Here is a 10230-nt window from a genome sequence, read left to right as displayed (position 1 = left end):
ATGCATCATTTTAAAGTATTACAGTTGCACTTTGTTTTGGTGTATAATTTGTGGCAAAATTAATTTTTACAAAAATTGGATAGATCGGTATATTTATTGGTACAGGTTTAGAAATGCGGTAATTTAAGACTACGATATGGTTGCAAATATCATTTATAGTTTTCATGTTATAGCAGTCGTTTATATATCTTTTTATTACATTATAGTTGCCTTTTGTGTTGGTATATAATTTATTGCAAAATATATTTTTAGAAGATGGCCAATTAGATAGATCGGTAGAATTATTTTCACAGCTTTAAAAACGCGGTAGTTTGAGGTTCCGATATGGCTGCAAATAATATTGACAGTTTTCACGCTATGAAAGTCATTTATGAATTATTTTAAAGCATTATTATTGTGCTTTAATATGGTATATCATTTGTAGCATAATGTGTGTTTTTACAAATTGGTCAATTTGATAGATCGGTAGAATTATTGTTCTATATATCAAATGCAGTAATCTGAGGTTCCGATATGGCTGCAATTAACTTTGGCAGTTTTCGTGCTACGAAAATGGTTTATGCACCATTTTAAAGCATTAAAATTGCCATTTGTTTTGGTATATAATTTATTGCATAATGTATTTTTAGAAAATGGCCAATTGGATAAATCGATAGAATTATTTTCCCAGGTTTAAAAAGGCGGTAATTTGAGGTTCCGATATCGTTGTGAATAACTTTGTCAGTTTTCATGCTATGACAAACATTTATGCATCATTTTAAAACATTATGATTACACTTTAATTTGGTATATCATTTGTGGCATAATGTGTTTGTCTAAAAAATGGTCAATTTGAAGGATCGGTAGAATTGTCTATGTTAAAAACTATGTTTAAAAACACTGTGATTTGAGGTTCCGATATGGTTGCAAATAACTTTGACAGTTTTCATGCCAGGACAATCGTTTATGCATCATTTTAAAGCATTACAGTTGCACTTTGTTTTGGTGTATAATTTGTGGCATAATGAATTTTTACAAAAATTGGATAGATCGGTATATTTATCGGTACAGGTTTAGAAATGCGGTAATTTAAGACTCCGATATGGTTGCAAATATCATTTATAGTTTTCATGTTATAGCAGTCGTTTATATATCTTTTTATTACATTATAGTTGCCTTTTGTTTTGGTATATAATTTATTGCATAATATATTTTTAGAAAATGGCCAATTGGATAGATCGGTAGAATTATTTTCACAGCTTTAAAAACGCGGTAGTTTGAGGTTCCGATTAACTGCAAATAATATTGACAGTTTTCACGATATGAAAGTCATTTATGAATCATTTTAAAGCATTATGATTGTACTTTAATATGGTATATCATTTCAGGATAACGTGTATTTTTAGAAATTGGTCAATTTGATAGATCGGTAGAATTATTGTTTGATGTTTAATAAACGCACTAATCTGAGGTTCCGATATGATTGCAATTAACTTTGGCAGTTTTCGTGCTAGGACAGTCGTTTATGCACCATTTTAAAGCATTATGATTGCACTTTAATTTAGTATATCATTAGTGGCATAATCTTTTCGTCTAAAAAATGGTCAATTTGAAGGATCGGTAGAATTGTCCATGTTAAAAACTATGATTAAAAACGCTGTGATTTGAGGTTCCGATATGGTTGCAAATAACTTTGTCAGTTTTCACGCCAGGACAATCGCTTATGCACCATTTTAAAGCATTACAGTTGCACTTTGTTTTGGTGTATAATTTGTGGCATAAGGAATTTGTACAAAAATTGGATAGATCGGTATATTTATTGGTACAGGTTTAAAAATGCGGTAATTTACGACTCCGATATGGTTGCAAATATCATTTATAGTTTTCATGTTATAGCAGTCGTTTATATATCTTTTTATTACATTATAGTTGCCTTTTGTTTTGGTATTTAATTTATTGCATAATATATTTTTAGAAAATGGCCAATTGGATAGATCGGTAGAATTATTTTCACAGCTTTAAGATCGCGGTAATTTAAGGTAACAAAACGGCTGCAAATAATATAGACAGATTTCACGCTATGACAGTCATTTAGGCACCATTTTAAAGCATTATGATTGCACTTTAATATGGTATATCATTTGTAGCATAATGTGTGTTTTTACAAATTGGTCAATTTGATAGATCAGTAGAATTATTGTTCTATGTTATGAGGTTAAGATATGGTTGCAATTAACTTTGGCAGTTTTCGTGCTAGGACAGTTGTTTATGCACCATTTGAAAGCATTAAAATTGCCATTTGTTTTGGTATATAATTTATTGCATAATGTATTTTCAGAAAATGGACAATTGGATAGATCGGTAGTATTATTTTCCCAGGTTTAAAAAGGCGGTAATTTGAGGTTCCGATATCGTTGTGAATAACTTTGACAGTTTTCATGCTATGACAGTCATTTATGCATCATTTTAGAGCATTATGATTGCACTTTAATTTGGTATATCATTTGTGGCATAATCTTTTCGTCTAAAAAATTGTCAATTTGATGGATCGGTAGAATTATTGTTCTATGTTTAAAAACGCGGTAATTTGAGGTTTCGATATGGTTGTGAATAACATTGACAGTTTTCATGGTATAACATTCTTTTATCCATCATTTTAAAGCATTATGATTGCACTTTGTTTTGGTGTATAATTTGTGGCATTATGAGTTTTTAAAAAAATAGGATAGATCGGTATATTTATTGGTACAGGTTTAGAAATGCGTTAATTTAAGGTTCCGATATGGTTGCAAATATCTTTTATAGTTTTCATGTTATTGCAGTCGTTTATATATCTTTTTCTTGCATTATAGTTGCCATTTGTTTTGGTATATAATTTATTGCATAACATATTTTTAGAAAATGGCCAATTGGATAGATCGGTAGAATTATTTTCCCAGGTTTAAAAAGACGGTAATTTGAGGTTCCGATATGGTTGTGAATAACTTTGAAAGTTTTCATGCTATTAATTTAAAATAAGGAAAGAACGACCGTGCGGTTTAAGGGTATATAGAAAACTCAATTTTATTTGCAATTTTATATATATTTTTATAATATTAAAACTAGCCTAAAATTCATCAACTATAAAACGATACATGTGGAACATTAGATCAGAAAACATTCTGATCATGAATTATGTATTTAATGTATTGTCAGAAAACAACCTACACTAACAATGCTTGTGCATTTGTTACAACCACCAGTCTATGCTCTGATGTGTGTTCGTTTCAACATAAACATTTACGATCAAGCATCTGACATAACGCATTAAACATTGAAACTATTTTATTGATTTTGGGCAAATACATAAAACTTCTAATTTATTGATACGTTTTATTGCCCGTATAATCTAAACACGCTTTTCTATTCCACATGCATAGTTTTCTATTTTAAATATAAAAATTCAATATACAAGATTGAACATTCTGCCGGACCTGAAAGCTCCTTGTCTTTCAGAACAAAACAGAACCAAATGAAAATTTAAAATTGAATTACTACATATATATATTTTTTAAACTTTATATATAACATAGCAATAACATATAAATTTTATATTACACCTTTTAGTTAAATTTTTTTTAAATATATTTTTCTTTCTTTTAAATCAAATTTTAGAAAACTTAAGTTCATAAAAAAATTAAAAAATTCCTAACTTAACTCTACCCTATATTATACGGGGAAGCGTAATGGTAGCTGGCAGATAGGTTGATGAAATATGGCACGTTCTTTTTAGTATCCAAAACAAGGTGATGATGTAAATAATGATCAAGCTTATTTTGTAATGATTAAGATGATGGCCCTCAGCTAATATCGGAAAACCAAGAATTGATGTTTCTTTAGGAATGTCTGGAATCTTGTACACCTCTACTTCACTGTTAAGCTTCAAGTGACTTATGTTAGGCATAAATGATGTTATATTCATAGAGGGGAACACATAATGAACAACTGTTGTATATGTATCATATGCCCACAAATGAAAATCTGCTGCTTCCAGATGACAATCTGATTCAATAGTTAATAGTCCTGAACCATGTAAAACAATATGTTGAGTTTTATCTTGACAAGTTTGTTCATATACCGAGAAACTCCACGTATTTGGTGTATATGTTTGACGCCAATAGATTTGCAGATTTTTAATTTCTATTTCACAGCTATCCGGAATTTGCTTAGCCCTGAGGAATAATTTGACCTCACAACTATTTACCGACCTGGTGTTGAACAATGGGTGTACTTGATGGCATAGCGTTAAGTCTCTCATCTTCTGGCAGTGCTCAAAGTTTCCATCATCTAAAATATAATACAGCGCCTTTCTCTTATCGATGAGGAAATATCTGCTGTTGGTGTGAATATTTTCCGAATATCCATCGTGAGTTATTGGATATTGGTATACTTCATATGCATCAAAGATTTCATGATTGATTAACGGCAGCTGAATGCTGAAAAGCACAAAATCTTCTGTTGTTCTGGTGAAAACTTTTGACACCTTAGCCAATTCTACAGGATCTTCCGTTGGCAGCCGCAAATTCTTGTTTAGGTTGACTTTAATAAGTTCAATTGGTTTTTTGAACTTTCTTATCGGAAGAATTCCATTGAGAAAATTTCCTTTAGCATTGAATATTGCCCCAATGAGATCATTTTGAATTCTTTCTAGTACCTCTAATGACGAAAGAATGTTGGCTATAGCTGCAACTCGAGTAGCTTCATCTTTGGTTTCATGGATTTCTCCTTCCAACACTTGTATGACTCCACTCAGCTTCGTTATGTCTTTAAATACAGCTTTATTTTGTTTGTGTATGACTTCCATTGTCATATCTTGCGCTGAAGATAAATTTCTAACAATGTTCAGTAAATATTCGTCTTTCGCAGCGTTTTCTTTTATCTTCATGGACACTTCTTCGGCATGTTCTTCGTCCATCAATCCAAACAGAGAATGAAATACACCACCCACAAACGGCAAGAATGATCTTTTTTGTCTTTTCTTTCATAAAGAGTCTGCAAATTCTGGTACGATGATGACTGGAACACTGCTTCTTTAGTTTCCAGCTTGCCGAGGGACATCATTGCTTCGCCCAAGGAATTCATTTCTGTAGTATACTCGCTTATGTTGATATGCACTGTTATACTCCATGATGTCTTCGTTAACCCAACCGTAGCTACCCTGTCGAAGAATATCCCTGCCTCATTCTTAAAGTTATTAATTTTAACTAAAGACCTAACTGGACTAATAATTGCTAACAATGTTAGTACTGTATACAAAATATTCTTATTTTTTATTTTATTTTTTTATACATATTTTTTTTTAAATTACGATTGTTATTATCATCATTATTATTTTTAGATTTTTTTGTTTTTAATAATTAATATATTATTATTATTATTAACAGATGGAATATTCATACTGTAATTTTTAGCAAAATTTGAAATATTTCTGGTTGGTATTTCCAGACTTTCATCTTCATTTTCATCAGTGGGAAAAGGACAAACATTGTGGACCGATCTTTTCGTTTCCCCATTGCTGGTCCTTACTTCCACCATTCTGCATAATCCATCCGAACTCGTTATAGTTCGGATGACCCTCCCACGCCTCCAGCTCATTGGAGGAATATTGTCTTCTTTCAGAAGAACCAAAGTATTTGGATTAATATTTTGCATCGGTTTGTTCCATTTGTACCTTTTTTGTAATTCGGACAAATACTCGGACGACCAACGTTCCCAAAACTTTCAGTGTTAGATTGCACGGCTTTCCAATGCTCACGCAATCCACTATAACATTTGTTATCTACTGAATCATTTAAAGTATTGAATGGTTCTCTAATCAGGAAATGTCCAGGGGTTAGGACTTGAAAATCATTTGGATCATCGGACAATGGAGTCAACGGACGTGAGTTAAGAACCGACTCTATTTGTGTCCTTAATATGTAAAGTTCTTCGTAAGTCATTGTCCCTTCAGTCACTTTATAAAAATGCTTTTTAACTGATTTTACACAAGCTTCCCATAATCCACCAATATGTGGAGACCTTGCAGGTATATTCAACCATTCAATATTTCTTTGAGCGCAGAATTTATCTACATTTCTACAGTGCTCTTTTTCTGATAACAGCTTATATATTTCATTTAAGCTCCTATAAAATTTGTTGCATTATCTGAAAATATTTTCATCGGACAACCTCTTCTCGCTACAAATCTTTTCAAAGCCCCTATAGATGCTGCGGAAGTTAAATCAGATACGACTTCCAAATGCACAGCTTTAGTCGCAAAACAAACAAATGCGCATACATACGATTTGTCTGTTTTCTTTCCTCTGACCTTATAATGGATTGTTTTAGGCCCAAGAAAATCTATTCCTACAATCTAAATCGACGTGTTCTAATAACCCGATCCTCTGGTAAGTTACCCATTAACTGATGTATCTGTCTAGGATTTAATCTGAAAAACCTATAACAATTCTTTGTCACATTTTTTACTAATTTTTACTTAGTGGCCAAAATTGTTGTCTTACTATAGCAAGTAATCCTTGAGGACCTACATGCAAATGTTTCCTATGTAAATCTTCTATCAATAATTTTACTATGTCATTTTTATAAAGAAGAAGAATTGGATGTTTTGCCTCATACAATAAACCACTGTTTTCAAGTCTTCCACCTACTCTGATTAACCTGTCATTATCCACAAACGGGTATAATGTTATCAAATTCGACGATTTTGTCAATTTTTTATCAGATTTTAAACATTTAAGATCATCCGAAAAATGTTTCTCCTGAATATTCTTTACAATTGTTTTTAAAGCAAGTTTCTTGAAATAAATGAAATGCTTTTTATCCCTTTTTCTAATCACATGATTAGAAATATACGCTACTATATTTTGCAAAACATTAAAATTATTCCTATGATTTATTTTACCAAAGATATCCTTACTCTCTTGAACTGTAATAACCTTAGCAGACTTTTTTATTTCTGGTATCTCACACTTTTCAAAAATCCTTGAAATATATGGCTCCTTTTTCAATAAGAATTTAGGACCATTAAACCAAAATTGACCGATAATCCTCTTGAAATAAGATCTGCTGGATTATCTTCTGAGCTGACATGTTTCCATTTATTTATGTTACTATTTTCCTGTATAAAGCTTACTCTATTTGAAACAAATATCTGCAAATGTGCAGGATCTAATCTAAGCCAACTCAAAACTATTGATGAATCAGTATAGTAGAAAATGTCATTGAATGTTATCTTAAAGCTATCGATTACTACCTTTATTAGCTCAACTAATAACACACCTGCACATAATTCCAATCTTGGCAGTGAAAGAATTTTAATAGGAGCTATTCTTGATTTAGATGCAGCTAAATGACAGTAAACTATTCCATTGCTGTCTATGGACTTTAAATAGACAGCTGCCCCATATGCCTTCATGGATGCATCACAAAATCCATGAAGTTCTATTTGTGTTGGTTTGACACAAATAATATGTCTTGGAACGTTTACTTCATTGAGAAATTTGAAATTGTTTTTAATTTTAAGCCAATTTTCAGTCATTTGCTCTGGAATTTTATCTTCCCAATCAAGTTTTAACTTCCATAAATCTTGGAGCAGCATCTTTGTTTTTACCGTTACTGGTCCTATTAAACCTAGTGGGTTAAATAACTTAGCAACTTCGCTTAAAATTGTGCGTTTTAAAATTTTATTATGAAATTCCAATTTAAATTTCAAACTAAATCTGTCTGTTTTTGGGTTCCATACAATCTCCAATGTTTTAACAGAATTCAAATTATTTGATTCTATATTTAAATCATTTTCTATATAACTGGGATCAATACCTTGGAACAATACTTTTTCATTAGTACACCATTTCCTTAAAAGCATACCGAACTCCATCAATATATTGTCAATATTTTCTCTAACTCGTTTTAATGATTCTATACAATCTCCTCCAGTCATCAAATCGTCCATGTAAAAATCATTCCTAATTACGTCTGATTCAATTGAAAAATTGTCTTCTTTATAATCTGCTATCTTTTGTAAACATTTAACTGCAAAATATTGAGCCGATGCTGTTCCATATGTAGCAGTTTTAAGCGCATATGTTTTAATAGTTTCCTCTGGATTCCAGCGTCAAAATATTAACTGATATTTTCTGTCAGCTTCAGAAATCCAGATTTGTCTATACATTTTTTCAATATCAGCTGAAAAAACATAACGACGTTTTCTAAATCTTAATAGAATCTTAAAAAGATCTTCTTGCAGCCTAGGACCAGTATGTAAAATATCATTTAGCGAAACATTAGTTGTTGTCTTACAATATGCATCAAATACAACTCTTAACTTAGTTGTTGTACTCTCTGTCCTAAGTACACAATGATGTGGTAAATAATACCCACTATTCATATACGAATTATTTTTTATCAATTCCATATGACCCATTTCCAAATATTTTTTAAGAAATTCATTATATTCCAGTCTAAGCTCTTTGTTTTTCTCTAATTTTCTTTTAGCTATTATAGTAGAATTACCCAATTTATTCTGTTCATTTTTAAATGGAAGTTTAACTTCAAACTTTCCATCTGTAAGTGTTTTAAAGTTTTCTTCAAAATGTTGCTCACATTGCTTTTCCGCAATCTTGGCCTCAGCGTTTGCAAGCTTTGTCAAGGAGGATTTACCACATTTTGGTTTGCCTCCCAAGACCATTGATTTACTCTTAGAGGATTTACCATCTTTCTTTCACCCTTTGTGAAATCTTGGCTTGCCTTTAAGGAATATTGAATTTGTTTTAGAAAATCAACTAGACTATCCACTTTTAGAAGTTCTTTTGATTTTCCCAAATGTTGTTCAAATTGGATTCTTAAATAGTCATCCAATTTTCGTTGAAGTACGAAACAAAGAAATGCGTTTTGCATTTCTTCAGGATCTAGTTTCATGGCTTCTAATGCCTGCCAACTTTCATTCACCTTATCCAAAAACATATTCACGCTCCTTGCGTTATATGTTACTAAAGTGGCTTCAAGTATACTCTTAAAGTATATTGATGTTATTGCCCTTTTGTCGGAGTAGTATTTATTTAGAATACTCCAGACTACTTCAAAGTTCTCATCCTTTGATGGAAACTTTGAAATCTTCTTTACCGCATCTCCCGACAATTTGCCTTTAGCATACACATTTTTTGAGTATTTGACACAGGCTGATCTATTATCAGCTGCTCAAATAACTCTCTAAATGTATCCCATTCTGTAGCTTTTCCATTAAAAGTTGGTATGTCTATAGTGGGCAGTTGGAATGGTAATGATTTTGCATAGCTTTCTATGCCCGGAATATTTTGGTACTCGTCTCTTAAGTTGTAGAAAATGTCAGTCAATTCGTCATCTGCAAATTCGCCCATATATTTAATAAAATGATTTTCTGCTAATTTAAATTTTTCTTTCAGGATGTCAATCGTGACTTCCTTATTTTTAAATTTATTCAATTTAGCTTCCAAATCATCCAAAATATACTGGAACTGCCGAATCAGTCCAGCATTTTTATTTCTAACCGAGATCCCCTTGTGCCATTTGAGCCGTGGGTTCCCTTTGCCTTTCTTTTGTATCATCGTCTTGTTTTTGACTTGATGAATTCAAAAGATTTTCTTCCTCAAAAAATCTGTTTTTTAATTGCCCATACAATGCATTGAAATTACTTATTGAGGTCCTCACTTCATCAACAAATTTACCTTTAAAATGGGCATTTCTTTCCATTGTTGACGAAGGAGGTCGGAGATCCCTATAATTTTTGTCGAATTTTTCGACATATTCCCTAAACGCTTGTCTCAATGTTATAACTTTAATTTTAGCTTCCTCGCTAGGAAGATTACTTTGAGCGACCTTGCTCAAAGAGTTATAACATGAGACAATCTCAGTCCCTAATCTCTCCTGTTCTTTTATAATAGATACAGGGTCCATTTTTATTTATATATGTGTAATTTCTGAACAAAAAAAGATATAAATGTGTATATGTATAATAAAATAAATTGCTGTAATAAAAATAAGATTTGCTGAAACAAATATAAACAAAATAAAAAATAACGCACTTCCAAATTAATATAATAATAAATAGCGCACTTTCCGAATTTATTTTTTTTAAATCGATTCCTGATTTCAATTTGTTGTTGCTTTTTATAAAAACAATGTTCAAAATAATACTTAAAATTTTCTTTAATAAGTATTATTTTGAATTTTCATCAA

The 10230-nt window shown here is 31.3% G+C and overlaps 1 protein-coding gene across 1 annotated transcript; it reads right to left on the bottom strand.

Annotated features, from left to right (window-relative positions):
• Positions 1 to 8131: 8131 nt before the first annotated feature.
• On the bottom strand, positions 8132 to 8704 carry LOC124420875. Its single transcript, XM_046955257.1, has one exon. The coding sequence runs from the start codon at positions 8702 to 8704 to the stop codon at positions 8132 to 8134; it is 573 nt and encodes a 190-aa protein (XP_046811213.1).
• Between the last annotated feature and the right edge of the window lie 1526 nt (positions 8705 to 10230).

This window comes from Lucilia cuprina, chromosome 2 (assembly GCF_022045245.1).
Source record: "Lucilia cuprina isolate Lc7/37 chromosome 2, ASM2204524v1, whole genome shotgun sequence".
Classification (NCBI taxonomy): domain Eukaryota; kingdom Metazoa; phylum Arthropoda; class Insecta; order Diptera; family Calliphoridae; genus Lucilia; species Lucilia cuprina.
Note: the sequence above shows the minus strand (reverse complement) of the source record. Positions and strands in the feature narration are given on the sequence as shown.